The 18,984-nt window shown below is 38.3% G+C and overlaps 1 protein-coding gene across 3 annotated transcripts in view; it reads left to right on the top strand.

The window, feature by feature from the left end:
* The window catches only part of LOC110036272 (allantoate deiminase 2), a 38,135-nt gene that overhangs the window by 1,856 nt on the left and 17,295 nt on the right, over positions 1-18,984 (top strand). For 2 of the 3 annotated variants that reach the window (XM_020740678.1, XM_020740677.1), the window contains exons 3-8: positions 2,359-2,462; positions 2,553-2,637; positions 2,714-2,830; positions 3,207-3,316; positions 3,397-3,502; positions 3,576-3,662. In XM_020740678.1, the coding sequence (XP_020596337.1) occupies positions 2,359-2,462; positions 2,553-2,637; positions 2,714-2,830; positions 3,207-3,316; positions 3,397-3,502; positions 3,576-3,662 (609 nt within the window). The remainder of the gene's footprint in view (positions 1-2,358; positions 2,463-2,552; positions 2,638-2,713; positions 2,831-3,206; positions 3,317-3,396; positions 3,503-3,575; positions 3,663-18,984) is intronic. The other variant, XM_020740679.1, reaches the window with a different exon arrangement.

The following is an 18,984-nucleotide window of genomic DNA, read 5'->3' as shown; positions in this document are numbered from 1 at the left end:
ATATATACATATATACATATATATATATATATATGGTTGGAAATGAACTCCAGAATTTGTTTTGATATTTTTTTAAAAATTATATATTTTTTTAATATTGTTCTTTCAGTATGTTCTCTTAAACCTTTTTTAAAACATTGGAGCTAGGGCATGATGAGGTTGACTTTCTCGGTGAGTTCAATTTTGTTGGGTGTGGTGGCCAATGATGCTGGTTGGTTGATGTGCGATCACTATTTCATTCTTTTGTTCATTTCTTTTTCATTCATAAGCATTTTCACGACATCTAGTATGGTAGCACTATTCACTAGGAGTTGCCAATTTCTTTCTTGGGACGCTGCTGCATTCTAGGGCAATTAGCTCTTGTTTTAAATCTTTGTTGATGTCATGGCTTTGTGGTGTCATGGCATGCCACAAAGTTTGATAAACTAGTTAAGAATTGCTGCGCTTGAGGAATAGGTTGATTGTTTCTACACTTGTGTAAAATGATATCGGAGCATGTTGATGAGGCTTTGCCATTCTTAAGAAAATGATTTTGCTTATTGAGCCGCTTGTCAAAATAGAAAGTCCTGATTGAAGGTCATGTAAACTAATATTGTGTGCCATAAAATTTGCGGTGATGGAGTGATTATTTAACTTCTTAGCATTACACGAAGTTCAACACACACACACACACACACACACAGATGAATGAAAAGTAGCAAGGGGGACACTGGTTTTTTATATGGAAAAACTCAAAATAAAAAAAAACATCATGGGGACTAACTTAGATAAAGTAATTAACTATAAATGTTTAAACACAAAGATACACTATTTCATCACAACTGGGAGAGCGAGATTACTACTTTACATCACATACATCATTTGTTGATATACATTATACAATTCAATATAGGAGCTAGGAAAAAACATTTTAGACTACGATGTTTGTAAGAAATGATCACTGGTGTTTAGTGGTCGATAAAGGCGATGGCTGTAGTTAGAGGCTATAAAAACCAGAAGTTATTGTTGGGTCTTTTGTACAAACGTTGTATTTATCGTATTTGTGATAGGACGTCTTTAAGCAGAGATTGTCGGCAGTTGGTGGTGGTAAGCAGGGACTACCGGTAATGGTCTACGACGGGTGGCCGGTGGTGGTTGATTGTGGTCGGTGACTATGAAGGCTGGAAGTTATCATTGTGTCTTCAATACGACTTTATACGTTACAACCTTATTTGGTTTATTGAATTTGCAAGTAGGTGTCGTCGACCGTATCAAACAATAGTGACCTACGACGTCTAATTGGTGGTGGTTGATGGTGATTTGTGACTATGGAGACCAGAAGTTATTGTCGAGTCTTCACTAGAAAGCTATACATTATAGCCGTATTTGGGATATGACGTTAGCAAACAAAGGTCACCAACAACGGCGAGCAAGGGTTGCAAGTGGTTGTCAATGGTAGACGACTGACGGTGCTTGATGGTAGTCGGTGGCTATAGAGACCGAAAGTTATTGTTGGGTCTTCAATTTATTACAAGCTCTGAAATTCTTTCTCTTCATCTTTTCTTTTTTTCTATCTTAATTGAAGGGAATGAGTCTATTTATAGGCTCTAGAAGAAGTTTATTTTCATCCTTTCACGAAAGCTTCCCCAACCACCTGATCGAACAACCAAAATTGATCTCTCTTGAACATAGTATTTTTTAGTTGTTTAAGAGTCTTACTTATATTAGAATTAAGCGGGCTTAGACTCGTTGGATTTTTTTGGTCGAGACGCTTGATTTGAGTATAAACATGTTAAATTTGATGTTCTTTTGACCACTCAACAAATTATTTAAAACCTCTAATAGTACTCTATTGGCTTGATCTGGGCTTGATTGGACTATGATCAAACTAATTTTGGTATCATTGGATTAGCCTTGATGAGATGATCAACTTGATTTTAAACTTGATAAATTGGTGCCCGTATAAATTTAAATTTAAAATTTAAAAATCCTTTATTAAAAAGTGCATCGAGATTCTTGCTTGATAAAAAATTTGTTGATGACATATCAAATCTCAACAGCTAGTACAATCCAAGGCATCTAATATTTATAACACTAGGCTACTTTGAAGTTAGATTGCTATTATTGATCATGGTCATTTTAAACTGAAAGATATGAGTTTATGAATTGAGAAAATAGAAAATATGTTCATGCCTTGGTAGCTTTCTCTTATGTCGAACTAATATCTGATTATGTTTTTTCCTCTTTTAGTATATGCAGACCTGATATTTCACGTACTTGTTCTTAATTTTCTTCCTACTATGATATGAAAACTAGGATATGGTTTTTTTCAATATTGAGAGGGACGAAATTATCAAATAAATTGATTTCTTTTGACAGGTATCAGATGCTGATAATTATCTTGAGAGAACTTTTTTAAGCCCTGCCTCCATCAGAGCTGGAAATTTGATTCAAGAGTGGATGGAAGATGCTGGGTTGAAAACGTACGCTTTTTTCATGACTCCCCTATTTTTTAGTTCCTCTCTATTTTTTTCACATACATCTTCCCTCTTTTGTTGTCATTAAAATTTTAGGTGGGTGGACTATATGGGTAACATACATGGCAGGGTTGGAGGAGTAAATGCTACTGCAGAGGCATTGCTGATTGGATCTCATTTGGTACTAGAACTTTCCTCTCATTATGTATGTTTGTATTCTAGCTGATTTTTATCAATGTCTTTAAATACTCATGCAGGACACTGTCATAGATGCTGGAATGTTTGATGGAGCACTTGGTATTATTTGTGCTATATCCGCTTTAAAGGTTTTGAAGGTCTCTGGAAGGCTTGGGAAACTCAGTCGACCAGTTGAGGTTTATAATCTGACTTGCTTTCACACATCCACAAGCATTTCCTATTGGATGTTGAAAGGAGAAAATACAGGGGTCTGAAATGATTTGAGTTATGATGGCTTTTGCCTGCCCATTCAGGAAAATTATGTTTTTATATAACAATCTTTTGCTGTGCTGGAATGTTTCGACTGGTGCATGTATTGAATTTACTTAGAAATATATTTATTTACATGGGTTTGATAAGCCTTTCCGGATCTGTATCTATGCTTTTTATTAGAAACTTTTGATGTTATGATTCTTAATGATTTCCCTTTTTGTTTTGTTTCGCTAGGTTAATATTCAATGTGGGTTATAGTTATAATAATTGTGCTTTTATAGCTTTGCTTCAAACACGTAGGTGATTGCCTTCAGTGATGAGGAAGGTGTCAGGTTTCAAACAACTTTCTTGGGTAGTGCTGCCATGGCTGGTATTCTTCCTGCATCAGCGTTAAAAATAACAGATAAAAGGTTAGTTTTCCTTAGCTTCTCCTGCTATGTGTATTATACTATCTTTCCCCCTTTTATCATAATACGTGCAATTGTTTCAGTGGTGTTTCAGTGAAAGATGCTTTACGGGCAAATTCACTTGATGCTACTGAAGAAAGTTTCGCTAATGTCAAGTATGACCCAGAGTCAGTGTTTGGTTATGTTGAGGTACGCGCAATCTGTTATATGAGTTTGGTATAGTGTAAGCATATTAATGAACAGATGATCAACTCTGGCATAGGTACACATTGAACAGGGTCCAGTACTTGAGTCCCTTGCATATCCTCTTGGTGTTGTTAAAGGAATTGCTGGACAAACAAGACTAAAGGTTTTCTGTTTGAACTGTAGTTATGAGTTAAATTCCTAGATAATTTATGCTGATCTATAGCTAACATTGCTTTATTAAGCTTAAAAGAAATAACTGCTCTAAAAAAATTTCTTATTTATTAATGACTTGGGCTTATGTAGAGCCTTACAACAGTATTAGAAATAAATCTCTAGACTTCTTTTATATTTCTTATTTACAAATAGAACCCTTAAAAAAGATACAAATCTCAACACTCCCCCTCAAGATTGACAAAAGATATCCATTAATCCTATTATGTCACGTAACCCAGAAAAATCTAATGAGCTAAGTCATTTGGTGAGGCATTCAGCCACTTGCTCTGTAGTGGCTACAAGAGTTAGCTTCAGTAGTCCATTATTCAACTTTTCCTTGATGAAGAACCTATCAATCTCCACATTTTTGGTTCTTTCATGTTGCACCAGGTTGTTAGCAATGCTGATTGCTGACTTGTTGCACCACAACTTCATTTGTGCTCCTTGGTCCGCCTTGAGCTCTAGCAACAAGTCTCTCAACACATCATCTCGACAACTCCTAATGCCATGGACCTGTACTTTGCCTCTGCTGTTGACCTTGCTACCACTGATTGTTTCTTGCTCTTCCAAGTGACCATGCTGCCCTCTACAAACTTGTAGTATCCTAATGTAGACCTTATATCATTAGCACAACTCACTCAGTCAGTGTCATAATAGCCTTCAATGCCTAAATGGTCAGTCTTCCCGAAGATCAACCACTTCCTTGTTGCACTTCTCATGTGCCTTAGAACCTGATAGGTTGTGTCCATATGATCATTCTTTGGATCATGCATGTAGTGACTCACCACACACACTGCAAATGAGATTTCGGGACGAGTGTGACTCAGATAGATCATAAAACCTACCAATATTTGGTATCTTACATGATCAAATAGCTCTTGTGTCTCTGCACTCAGCTTGATCTTTTAATCAATTGGAGAGACTGCAAGCTCACATTCCAGCATGCTTGTTTCCGTGATCCAATACATACTTCCTCTGAGACAAGACCATCCTCTTTGGTCCACATGTCACCTCAAACTCAAGGAAGTATCCCAATTCTACCTTTAGTTGAATAATCTCCTTCTCATCATCACTAGTGACAATCATGTCATTAACATACATAAGCAGCATAGTGGTATGACCTTCATGGAGTTGAAAGAGTACCGCATGGTTGACATTGATCTGCTGATATCCCTTGTCCACCATAGTCTTTCTAAACTTGTCAAATCAGATTCAAGGAGACTGCTGCAAGTCATAAAGTAACTTATTGAGCCTGCATACCTTACTCACTGTTTGGCTTGTTCCGAATCCAGGTGGTATCTACAGATATACATCCTCAGTAACTCACCATAAAAAAACACAAGCTTCATATTGTGTTGGTGTAACCTCCACCCATAATTCAATAACAGAGAAGCTAGTTTTCTCACTTGTACATCTTCGCTACTGGCAAAAAGCTTCGTTATAGTCAATTTCACACGTCTGAATGCATCTTTTGTTACCAATCATACTTTGTAACGCTCCACCTTCCCTTCTTGATTTTGTTTCCATGTGAAGATCCACTTGTACCCAACTACTCTTTTCCCCACTGGTAGTGGCACTCTCTCATGTCTGTTTTTTATCAAGTGCCTTAAGTTGTTCATGCATGACCACTTTCTACTTAGGATCCTCTTTAGCTACCTGCCAACACTTAGGTGTAGAGACAGTGTTCCAAGTTGCAATGAATACTCCATGTACAGATGATACATTAGAGTATGAAACAAATTGAGAAACGTCATGCTCACACCTAAAATGACCATGATATTTTATATTGCTGCGAGAGGTTCTCCTTAAAGTTATGTGGTTGGAATTAGATGAAAGAAGAATCATATCATCTGTGAATTTTTAGTATGAGGTGGATGGTGCAGGCGTCTCAAGAATCTAGACCAGTACAAGAGACTCATTACCACGAGTTGCACTGCAGACACAATTCCCTTATTCTTCTTCCTCCTCCTTGTATATACCCTCAACTCCCCTCTAGCTTGAATTTTAACACCTCTGGGTTAATTTTCTTCATTTTCCAGCTCCTCAATCGATGCATCCCACATCACAGGACAAGACATCAATCTCATATCTACCAGTTTCTCGCCATTACTATTCGCCCTCTATTACCTCTTATCTCCAGTATCTTGCGAGCCACTAAAGGGTGAGGTTACCTTTATGGTGTAGTGCGGTTGGAATTATCCAAATAATATATCCATGCTCTCAAACAGTCTCTTCTCTGTCAGAATCCAACAGACATATCCTTTTTAGAGGTAGTATAACCCACAAAATAGATTCCACAACATTGGGATTCAACTTTCTTACTAATGTGTTGTCCTTATAAAAACATACGCAACCAAATACATTTTTTGTGAGGATCTTGCTAGTGTCTTTTTTCAACATTTGACATGTAAACTTTTAATCCATTACTCTAGAGGGCATTCCTTTGATTAATTGAGTAGCTATCAAAACTGCTTGCCCCCACAAATGCTTTGAGACATTCAACACATCATGCTTTGGGCTACCTCTAAAATTTATTTTTTTCTTTGTTGCTGCTTTGTTTTGTGTGGTGTGTATGAACATGTAATTTGATGATGTATCCCTTAGACTGATAAATATTCCTTAAACACCTTATTGTTGTATTTTGTCTCATTATCTACTGCACCATATTGAGTCTGAATTACTTTGTGAAAATATTTAAAGCAATCAAAGACAACACCTTTATATTTCATCAGATACAACTAAGTAACACAAGAAAAAAAAGAACTAAAAGTCATAAAATATCAATAATCATGCATCGAACTCGTAGAACAAGGTCCATCAGAATGTATCAAATCTAAACCATAAGAACTTCAATTCTTATAATTGATATAAGAGCTCCTAATAAGCTTGCTAAACTCGCAAGCATCATAAACAATTTTTTATTTATTTTCCTTTTCATACAACGACGGATACAAATAACTTAATAAATTAAAATAAGAGTATCTCATGCTTTTGTAATGTAGTACCAACACATCCTCCACACTCCTCCCAAATCCCCTTACTTTAACACTCTCCACCATGGATGTCAAGTTGAGTCAATCCTCTCTCTATCTAAGTATCGAAGTCAACTATGCCACATTTCAGTCCCAAGTGTCCGGCTCGTCCCTTTATCTTGAAATGTCATCTTAGGCATATAAAAGAAAATTACATATTTTAGTTTCACAATAATGACTCTGATGGATAAAAGATTTACTTAAAAAGAAGAAACATGCAACATATTGGACAAAGTTATAGAATCTGTGCTTCTTAATATATCATTACCCTCTACAAGTAGTACTGTACCATCAACAGTCTAGGTGCTCTCTGGAATGACTAGGTGAGTATAGGAAGAGAATTCTCTAACAGTACCTGTTATATGCCGAGATGCACCAAAATCCACTATTAATTTTGGTGATGTTGTAGTGGAAATGACGACAAGATCATGTGTATCACAACTACCTTGGTTAAAGTGAGCATAAGTAGCAATTTTACCTTTTCATGATGACGAGGTGGATGCCTTCTTAGCCCTATCATCTTCTGGATTTCAATTTCTCTTTAACATCTTCAGAAAATTATGATTCCCATTGGTAAATACCCCACACCTGTCTTTTCCTCGTCTTCTGTTACCATTAGATTGGCCTTGTAGCCCACTCTTCCATCTCTTCGGCCACCACGGCCACGACGATGACCACGACCTCTAAAATTTCCACGTCCACATGTCTATCTCTTTTTTGGTGGCCTAGGACAAACCTTGCACAAATGTCCTACTTCACCTCTGTTATAATACTTGCGAGTCTTCTCCTATACACCTGTCATTCATGAGCTCGAGGCAGCTAAAGTAAATCGCATACTTGGAATTACACTCGACTAAGAGTGCATTCTCATGCGACTCTCCTGTATCATCTCAGCTATGGCCTCATCCAATGATGGCATCATCACTTGGGCTAGGAGGACTGGTCTCCTCTGATAAAAAAACAGGGTTCAGATGAGCGAGAAACTGTGTAGTCCTCATTTGTGCAAAAATTTCTCCTTTCTTGCACCCTTGGATCACCACAGCTCTATATCGGTGAGAGGTGATCAAAATATGCCCACAGCTGCTCCTATTCTGTAGAGTATTTCTGAATCGATCTATCACCCTGAAACTATCGAAAGTAGCCATATATAAAGCAAGGAGTGTGTGATCCTCCACTCATCCCTCTCAGCACTGTTGCTCTTTGGGACTCACGTTAGATATCCATCTAGTTTCTTTCCTACTAGAGCAACCTCGATCCAACACGACCAACTCAGATTTGGAGTCGATCCATCAAGCTTCAGATTTACGGGAGGGAGATCAAACTTCACCTGCGTCGGAACACGTGCTGAGCTAGCGGCTCCCGTTGTGATGCTAGCTCCCTATATTAGTCCGATCAAGGCATTCAGAACTTTAGAATGTTTTCCAGAAGCATCAATCCTTTCCCTCCCTCACTTTCTTCATTTCCTGATATCCTCAATTACAAGATTCTAAGTCTAGATCACATAAATCACACATGACTCCCTTCCATTTATTGATCTTATCTTGATCTATCTCATCATTAGAATCAAACTCAATTTAATTATTCCCACTTGCTCACTTTGAAACGACACAACATTCCTCTGCCTTCGTCATCCTCACGCACGCAGAGCCAAATTTCTCTCCTACACAGCTCTAGTTGCACAAGCTTCACCCCTGCCCTAGCTCGAGCCACACAAACCTTTTTTTACCGCGAACCAACAGTCAAAGGCATCACCTCTTCCATTCGATCGAGCCGCACGAACTTCTCTCTTGCAAACCAATAGTGAGGGCTTCTCCTCTTCTTTTCGATCGATTCTCTCTGCACTGAAGACACTTCCTGCACCACGCATTTGAAATCAAAGCCTCCTCCTATCTCATTCTTCTTGATGCGACAACCGTCCAGAAGAGTGCAGTAGTGGTACTGTAGCGGCAGTGAAGCGACAGCTTGGGTTAGGGTTTAGCTTTGATACCCAAAAAAAATATTTGCTCTATTTTTTTCTTTTATTCATTAATGACTTGGTCTTATATAGAGTCTTACAAGTTTCTTATAAATTCCTATTAACAAATAAAACCCTAAACTAGATACAAATCTCAACAGTCTTGCCTCTGATGATGTATAATTGGTGTACATGAAGATCATATTATGCAATTGTTTGTGGGAGCCAGAAATTGTGAAATCCAGAAATGCAGTAATCCAGTGCAGACAACTTCAGCTAAATTATAATAATGAATATTTGAAAAAAAGGAAAGAAGAAAATACAGGAGCTCTTCCATATTACATGTTTTTGTGCACTTTCCATAGTCAAGGAGAACCAATATGATGAGCATCACCGGTGATCAACCTATTAATGTTAAAATTTATGTAAGATTCTCGGTATAAAGATTGATGCTTCTTGGGTAGTCCTTTTGTTGCGGACTTCATCTTTTTCCATTTGGCCTTCAGCTTTACCTTTATCCTTCAAATATAAATGCAGCCATGGAGCTCAGTTACCTTCCCCATAAGCTATGAAATCCTCTAAATTCTGATTGACTGTTTATGTGAGCTAATGATAAAGTATAATTTATTTTTCAACTGATGTGCTGACAACACAATTTATTAAATGAAGATAGCTGCAATAATTATTTGTGATTCAGAGTTTGGTAAAGGAGATACATGTTGACCTCATTTCTGTTGAGGTCCCTTCCTCTGCTTAGAGCATAGGATATCGTGTTGGACTCTCTTAGAGGACTATGAGACCATACCAACTAGAAATTTGAGTCACTTCTTGACTCCTTGCAGTTTCGTATGGGTGGTTTCAAATCCTCGACACTTGATTGAGTCAATTAAACCAACGTATCAAAACTCAAGTCGAGTACCCATATGATCTAAAGCATCAAGGAACCCATTGTGACTTTCGCGCACACTCACGATACACAAATATCACAATTCACACGTCCAATGCATATGAATATCAAAATTCACATCATCTGCACCTGTAGAAGGGCTCCACAATTGATCAAACTTGAATTAATTGCCGAAACGATCAATTGCGAACTAAAAGTTTAAGATAACTGAATTTGACATGTTTTCGATGCGATCGTCGACAAGCTCATCTGGACGACCCCGGATGATGAAATGAACTGCGCCAACACGTCTGGAACATCGATTTTAACTAGGGAAGACATTCACTTTGATATAGTTTCATGCACGAACGAAAATCGCGTAATGTGGGGGATTTTAGTTATTAAATATTATAAAATTAAAAGATACAGATATAATATGATGGAGGGCCCAAACATGGCACCCTGCTCACAACAAAATCACAAGGGGTTTTACGATTAGAAAATACTGAAAAGTACATTCGAGACATAAAGAAAAAACCTGAAAAATGCAGAAATACATAGTATCAGGTGGCTAGAGAGCAACCCAATTTAGTTTTGCCTCTGATTTGGTTTTGCCTCTGCCTCTGCTGGTTCTAGGAAAGAAGCAAGCTAATAAGTTGGTAAGATGATTGTCATTGCCAGTAGTAACCAATGTATCATCCAATATATTCCCGAGCTGGAGTCGGTCTCCATTCTTCTTCATTCTCCTGGAATAGACCTGTCATTCCTCTCCGAAGATTGACTCACCTGATCTTGGTCTAAAGTGTGTTAGGGATATGCAGATTGTTGGACATTAGAAGCAACTACATGTTGTACCGGTTGATCTGTTATTGGATCAAAGAAGCACTCTCGTGCGTCTTGGCATGTGAGTGAGTATTCAATAACAATGGGTGACATGAGCACAACTGGATCTGTAACTGTAGTATGTTGTTCTTCTTCAGGAACTACGGTGTTGGGAAGAGAATCGGGTTGCATCTTCTCAATAAGAATAGTAGGTGGCTGTTCTTTAGCGATATTCGGCCTTAGATGAGGATGTAAACGATAGCAAATAGTAGATTTGTGACCAAACATACTACAATGAGAGCAATAAGGAGGATGTGGTTCCATTTCAACCTTTTGTCAATACCCGTTGTGCATAGTGCCAATCTATATCTCATCCGGAGCTGGTTAAGTGATATCTCTCTCAACTAACACAAAAGCCACAGAGGGTCTAGTGACAGCAAGTGTAGGACTATCCACCTTGAGAGACTTACCGTAAGCAGTTGCTAAAGAGTAGAGGATTTCCCTGATAAATAGATGTAATTTTAGCTCCGGAAATTTTATCCAAACAGGAATGATAGGGGACTTCTTTTTTGGATCAAAACCGACAGTCAACTTCAAAATTTTCGTACAACAATTGTCAATCTTGATGGCTTTTCGAGAAAAAATGCGAGTGTAATCGACATCATGAGATAACTGAATAAGTATATGTCTACTGTCAAGTAGACCAATATTCCAACTGCCAAATAGTTTCATAGTATCAAACTCCTTCCTGATGATCTCCAATTTTAGGTGACCATAAAGAAATTTCCCCACTCTAGAGAAACACCAAGAGGACGCGAGAGTACCGGTTTCAATCTCTGTGAGAATAAGTGTAGGCTTTCCATTTTTTTTCCAAGCTTTTTAATAAAAGTGTGATCACCTACACCTTCAAGAGCCTCATGGAAAGATTCTGGAGCATTGCAAGACTTATCGATAGCAAAATCAGCGCTGAACCTGGAGGAGGGGCACGAGCAGGAAAATCGCCGGCAAGAGCATTTGCTAGGAATGGAGCTTCGAGACTATCTCCTCCACAAGACACGAGAGAAATAGTCTGGCGGGCAGGAAGCGAGTAGACAGACAAACAGGAAACCTTCTGTCGGGCAGAAAGCGAGCAGAAGGTGCGCCCTGCTGCAAACAGGAAACCGCTGACAGGGAACGCAGATGAAACCGCAACTCGAAACTGGAGCTTGAAAAGGGAAACAACGCCGAAGCCCTTCGTCAAAGACGATGAACGCAGAGCCCTTCGTCGTCGTCGTCAAGTGCGAGAAGTTCGCGAGAAACCGCAACTTGTAGATAGTTGTTGTACTTATTAGTAATTGCCTCATAGATCATATATATATATATATATGAAGAAAAAAACTGTTTTCCTAAATTCCTAGCTCACGTACGCCCAGTCCTTCCCCTCATGCGACCGATCCCTCTCCTTCGACCCGGACCATCTCGCCGGCCTCTTTCACGTTCAAACCCCAATGCTCAGACCCTCTCCTGCGTGGCGACCTTGGCTCCCGAAGCTTCCCCTTCACGTGACCAAAAGTTGACTCCCTTGTCCTCATCCGACAGCTAGAAAAAAACTGTTTTCCTAAATTCCTAGCTCACGTACGCCCTGTCCTTCCCCTCATGCGACTGATCCCTCTCCTTCGGCCCGAACCATCTCGCCGGCCTCTTTCACGTTCAAACCCCAATGCTCAGACCCTCTCCCGCGTGGTGACCTCGGCTCCCGAAGCTTCCCCTTCACTTGACCAAAAGTTGACTCCTTTGTCCTCACCCGACAGCTAGAAAAAAACTATTTTCCTAAATTCCTAGCTCATGTACGCCCTGTCCTTCCCCTCATGCGACCGATCCCTCTCCTTCGGCCCGAACCATCTTGCCGGCCTCTTTCACGTTCAAACCCCAACGCTTAGACCCTCTCCCGCGTGGCGACCTCGGCTCCCGAAGCTTCCCCTTCACGTGACCAAAAGTTGACTCCCTTGTCCTCACCCGACAACTTCTGCACGAGGACCTTGGTCCGGAAGCTGATGCCTGCTCCATCTTTTCCTTGACAGGCTGCGAGTTCTCTTCACGGGTAATGTTGACCCCGTGAGCTTGTTCCCCGAAACATGAGTACGACAAGAGTCTCTCCTTCCGGATACCTTTGGCCTCCTGCTAAAACTTTCCTCCCCTGTCGTCCTTGCTGCGATTTTCTGGTCATTCTTTGTGCTCGGTTCACCATGGTAGTTTCCTCCCCCTTTTTGGCTATATAAACCCCCTTTGAGTGGGGAGATGGGGTTGGTTGGATCTCTACTGGTTTGTGCTCTTTCCTGTTCCTTGGCCTGTTTGATTCACGAGCATTGTGTTTCCACACCAGGTTGTAAGAATTCTTCCTCTTCCTCCTTTTACATGTTTATATGTCTATGAAATCCAAGACTATTAGCCCTCTTTCTATTTTGGAATATTGGCTTTTCTCTAATCAAGATTGTAGGAGTTATAGACATTTTATTGAAACTCTGTTTTGAGCTGTTAAAAATATAATTTCTTTCAATATTTGTGAACCGTAATATATTGGGAATGTGCTGGAGCAGCTCAGATTTATTTGGCATGTGGCATTCGTTGGAAGTATTCAAACTCTTTCTCTAAAACGTCTCATCTCATGATTGGAGGGCAATAATTTCCTTGGATAAGGAGATTAATATAGGATAAAGACAATAAAGTTTAGCCTGTGTTATTTATATGCTTGGAAAGAAGGATTTTTTTGGTTTGTCTTTATATGTGTATTTGCTGTTGATCAATTAGTTAAGATTTGTAAAGCCCAAAATTGTTATTCTTTACCTGATTGAGTCGAGCTTCTTACAATTGATTCTTCACAGTGGTTTTTTTTTTCTTTTTATTTCTTGGTGCCCCTTTGGATTATTTCGACACCTTTGTTGGTGGCTCATAGATCATGCTTTAGTTACTAAGGATACAAGTTACATTCCTTTGAGATTTTTTTTTTTTTTTGTTTTTTTTTCCACGTGTTATCATTTACAGCCCTTTCTGGGCGCTGGTGTATCATTTTCTCACCATTATGAGTTGTCAGGAAGTGGCTTTTAATCTGATGCGCCTATTTTTATTGCGTTGTTGGATATGGCTTGGGCTTTTTTATACTTTTGGGCAGGGTCCCCTGCTGCTCTTTGCGATATCCAAGGATACTATGTGATTTGGTTTGTTTTCTCTGGTAGCCTATGGTTTCCTTTGGTGGTATTTTGAGGAGAGATATTCCTTATACCGAATATTTTCCATTTCTTGGATTGTGATGCTGTGCTGTTTACCAATCCAAGCGGCATTTGAGCAATTTGTCATGATCTGTTATTAGTTTAATCGCATTATTTTAGAACCTGTTTTATGAGTAAGATATACTGTTAGCAAATATGTTATTTTTGTTTTATCGTTTCTTTCTTAATTAATTCTAAGGAAGATTTACATTATACATACCACTTAAATTCCTATGTACAAACTTTAATTTTTACATTCATGCAACCCAATTCTTATCTGGTTACATTTATAATCTTACCAAATATATTATTTTTGTTTTATCGTTTCTTTCTTATTTAATCTTAAGGAAGATTTACATTATACATACCACTTAATTCATATGTGCAAACTTTAATTTTTACATTCATGCAACCCAATTCTTATATGGTTACATTTATAACACCTAACTTACGGCATTTACATACATACCACCAAATTCTTATATAACTACATATAAAACATAGGCTTTTATATTTACATAATTACCATTTAGTTCTTATATATATTTACATATCTACCACTCAATTCTTATGTATATTTACGTTTCTAACATCTAAACAAATATACTTGTATACACACCATCTCATGCTTATGTATTTACATATATGTGTATATATAAATTTAGGTTGCTGTAGTAATTGATGTCCAAGGTTGTCGAGGGCTTAAAGGCAGGCTATGAGGCTTATGGGGTACTTTGAAATACAGATTTTTGGAAGTTATGAAAAAAAAAAAAATATAAGGATGTTTCTTTATATCTGCAGCATATGTATATATCTTGGATATTTATGTGTTTGGGAGCTGAAGTTGGAGTCCATGCCTCTTTCAGTTGTTGGATTCTTGCTTGAGATTTGGTTTGAATTGCTGAATAAATTTTCATTTGCTGAAGATTGTAGTTCGCAGCTAAGCATGCTTTCAATTGTTGGATTCAATTTTTATTATTGCTTGAATTACTCTTAGTTTGCTGGAATGAGGAGGAGATGGTTTCCTTTGTATCAAGCGTACATTCTTATCTTGCAATTTTATGTATAAAATGCTTTGAGATGGTTGAGCATTTAATCGTGCATCACCATCCTTTTGTTAGATGTGCCTAAGGGCTTTATATAATTCGTTACATGAGAGTTGTGACTTGAGCTTATTCTATAATCTTTAATTCTTCTTGTGTTTGGCTCTCATGAGAATATGGGGTGTTTATACATTTAAGGTTTGAGTTCATAGGTGAAGCATTGAGCATTTATTTATCAATAAACGGTTCATTTGAAAATGCAAAAGAGGCCAATACAAATTGCAATTATGGCTAAATTGTAAGAATTAACACATATAAAGGCTCATGTAGTTGCTTGGGGAGATACAAAAGTGGAAAAAGAATGGGAAATCTGAAATTTGACCATTTCATTTGAGAGAATTCTGAAATTTTGATGAGTTGGCTTTATGCAAAATCTGAAATTAGGCAAGTTGGTTTATACGAGTTAGGAGTTTTTTTGGATTGTTTTTGTGGTTCGTATGACTGCAGTTTTTGGGCTGCTTTTAGCTTATTTGTGTTGCAGTTTTTTAGCAGTTTTGACATTGTTTTGGTACCATTTTGGGGTGCTCTTGGTGGCTCATTTGGCGGATTTTTTGCGGCGTCTCATGACTATTTTGAATGCAGTTTTGGGACTGTCTCATGATTTATTTGGCTACAATTTTGAGCACTATTTTTGGACTGTTTTTATGCTACTTTGAGGAAAGGTTTAGTACAGATTTTGAGCCTTTAGGCACTGTCTTAGGCTGATTAAACGCTGCTTTTGGGACTTTTAAATTGCTGTTTTTGAGCCTTACGAATCACTCTTTAGGGTGACCCTTTGATGTCCTGTGTGCCACTTTAGTGCTATTTTTGGAGGGGTTTCGGGGCTTTCCTTGCTCAACTTCCTCACTGATTTGGGCACCGTTTTTGAGGCATTTCGGTGGGCTGCCTTGAAGTAACCGATACAAGGTTTCAAGGCTTTCTCGTGTGTTCTTTTGGAAACTTAAAAATATGTTTTGAGGGCTTTTATTTACTGTTTTGGAAAGTGAATGCACCCCTAGGACGACCCACTTATTATTTTGTCTCTTCATAACACCGATTTTGGAGGGCGGCTGATCTTATTTTCTTTTTTTTTCATTTAGTTCTTTTTCGATTTTCTTTTCTTGCTTCTTGGTTTGATTTAGGTGTTTATGTGCGCGCATATATAACTTTGAATATATATGAACCATCAAGCAATGCCATAAGTTGGATGATTTTGGGGTTCATTCGCGATGATGAAAGTGCTTATGTGCGCTACTATTCTCTAGCTTTCGGTAGGAGGATGCATCGACTTTCTCAGGTTGCCGGTAGCTCTAGCTCGAGCAAGGTGATTAAATGGTAGACTGCTTGTTCTTCAAAATACTTATACACACAACATAAATGAAACAAAAAAAAAAAGTATTTTCTCTCGAAAATGTTACTTTTGAATGTTCAATATTGTATAAAAAATTCAAGAAATTTGGATAAGGAATTGCCCTCCTTAGACTTTCTAGCTGGTGCTCTCCATCCATAGTTGGATTTTAAAGTTCATAGCCCAGCTCTGAGTCCACCTCGACTTGAAAGCTTACGGGTTTTCTTTGAGTTTTTTTTTACTAGCTCTTACGATTTCTTTCTAGCTTTCACGAGCTTTTTGCAATTTTCTTCAAATTGTCACGTACTACCTGGTTGCCTACCCTTTTTTTACACATGCACATGTCCTACCTATTTACTTTTATATGCAAAGCTGATCCTTCTTGCAGGCGCAACAGGAATTTTAGACACGCACATTTAGTTTATTGTTACATTCTACCGTTTCTCTTTTACCGCACTTTGCTGCATATACATATAGTTCATGCTTGCGATATTACTGTTTATTGTTTTTTGAGCTTCATAGCATGTTTCCTTCTTAATATTCATGCTACTTTTATAGACTTGTAGGGGTCCTTAGGATAGAGGACGGTAGAACACCTGGTTTAGAAGGCACCCTATGGTGAGCTACTGTCCCAACAACTGAATGTACACACAAAACCCTAAACCCATGATCGATATGTTAAGGAGCTCGGAACAACCATTTGATGACACAGAACGAGGAAGCAAGCATACGGAGGGTGACGATCAAGACACGACAACAAAATGAGATCTTTTTTTTTTTAAGTAAACAATCTCCTTAGCTTAAATAATAATAAATCTATAGGATTTCGAGGTAGTCTACCTAGCGCGATATAAAATCCTCCCCTCATCTTTTAGGCCTTTGCACAACTATGTTGTGTAGCGTAAGTTCTAACTCTTTTAGGATTCGGACGTTGTTGTTTCTACGACTTAATTGCTCTTATCTTCGTAGGCTATTTGCACGATCAGGGTATCATGCAAATGTAAGTCCTAAATTATAAAAATTGTCAGGATTTAATATTAAATAACTTCACATCCAAAATATAAAGCCAAACAATAGGATATTTAGGAAGTCACCGGGGTTTCACTCGGATCTGTGACCTCCCTTACCTTTCATTAATTTGACTCCTGAAAATAAGTGTTCCTATTTGAGTCAGTCTTTTTTGATTTTCCTGTGTCCTACTTTGAAAACCTCAACTTTGAAATCTTGAAGACAGAACCACTGATCTTAATCAAGAGATTTCTTAAGTTACATCGGTCATTTAAGATGTAATTAACTATAGGGGTTTGCCTCTATAGGGAACTAAGAACACATGTAAAATATACCCTACTTAATCCTTATATTAGGTAGGAGAACTTGTCTGTCATATATAAAATGTTTCATAGGCCAAACAGATGTCATAAACTCTTTAGTATAGATGATTAAACATATTAACGAGTGGTATGTTTATCCTTCAGGATAGTATATTACTTGCGGTATTATGCTCAACCATCCAAACTATCAAATATGTGAGACCTTTTCGGTTTCTCACTTTTCAAAATTAAAATATTATTTTTTAAAGTTAAAATTATATATATCAATTTAAATTTAAATGATTTCCAAAATTCGGACCGATAATTTCTGGCTACTCGGCGTGGGAATAGTTTCTCTCTTCATTTTGATCAGGTGATTTTGTCTTCATACATCGGTAGTATGTCAACGTCCCTAGTGGGCTAGACTACCATTCTCCCGTTGGCATACCTTACTTTATTTCTTCCTTGAGCGGGTATAGCCAACTCGTTTTAGATTATGGAGCCGTCCGTTTAATCATTTTTAAACAGAGGGGTTCTAGGATCTCCAGACCTTAAGAATGGGACTAAAGTGGGTTGGATCCCCAATAGGTGTGGTGGATTACAATCAAGGAGCGGTGTTGACTGAAGTGAGATCGGTGGAGGATCATTTCTCTCTAGTTTTAGGACTAGGTCCTATGCTTTTTATTCGCTGCATTTTACTCTTTAAAATGAGTTGAATTCTAAAATTTTCAAATTCTTTTTCTCCCTTAAAATGAAACAAAATAATATTGTTGAAACAAAACAAAATTTGGAAATGTAAAATAAAATCAAACTCAAATAAATAATAATAATAGTAATCATTTTGATAAGTTAAAAAAAAACACTCAATTGCCGGATATGTTCGTTAAGCTTCGATATTCGTTCTCCAATCAGTATAGTGAAGCATGGAATGATGTTAATGTGCTCAATTTTTCTTACCTACAGAAAAAACGTTTACACCCAAGCTGATCTTCTCTTTCGCCGCTGGAATGGATTTCGCCGTTAAGAAAGATGAGCTGCACAATGTCGCGTTTATTAAATTTAGGCAAGGGTTCGACAATGCCAAAGTTGTGTTCGGTAGAATTGTCGTCGCTGTGCCAAAGCCTGAAGCAGAAAGAACTGTTGAGCCTATTGACGAGTTTAACTTGAGATCTGCTGAAGAGTTTTTCCCGCTAAAGAGCGTGTTAGTTGAGAAGAGTTCTATCGTTGGTGGGAAGTCTGCCGCTAGGACTGTTGGGGCCGTATCCAGGACCACTGTTGTTGCCCTCACTGGTCTGACTGCCTTTACATTCGTTGTTGCTCCCGCTGCGATAAAAGAGAAGATTGTGCAAGTTGTTGGTGAGCCCGTTGCCAAGGTGAGTCTGACTTTTGCTCCGATCACCTCTGTCTTTGAAATTAGGTCTAGTTTGAAATTTGCGCCATTGAATTAGATGTAGGGAAGAAGCAGAAGCAAAAAGGTAGCCAAGGTCAGGAGGGCAAAGGTTGTTGAGTTTAGTGTTTCTGTCGATACTCCCATTGTAGAGGAGGCTGGACTACCCGAGACCCCACCCCTGTTGGGGGGGGGGGGGGGGGGGG

This window comes from Phalaenopsis equestris, unplaced genomic scaffold, assembly GCF_001263595.1.
Source record: "Phalaenopsis equestris unplaced genomic scaffold, ASM126359v1 Scaffold204539, whole genome shotgun sequence".
NCBI lineage: Eukaryota > Viridiplantae > Streptophyta > Magnoliopsida > Asparagales > Orchidaceae > Phalaenopsis > Phalaenopsis equestris.
Note: the sequence above shows the minus strand (reverse complement) of the source record. Positions and strands in the feature narration are given on the sequence as shown.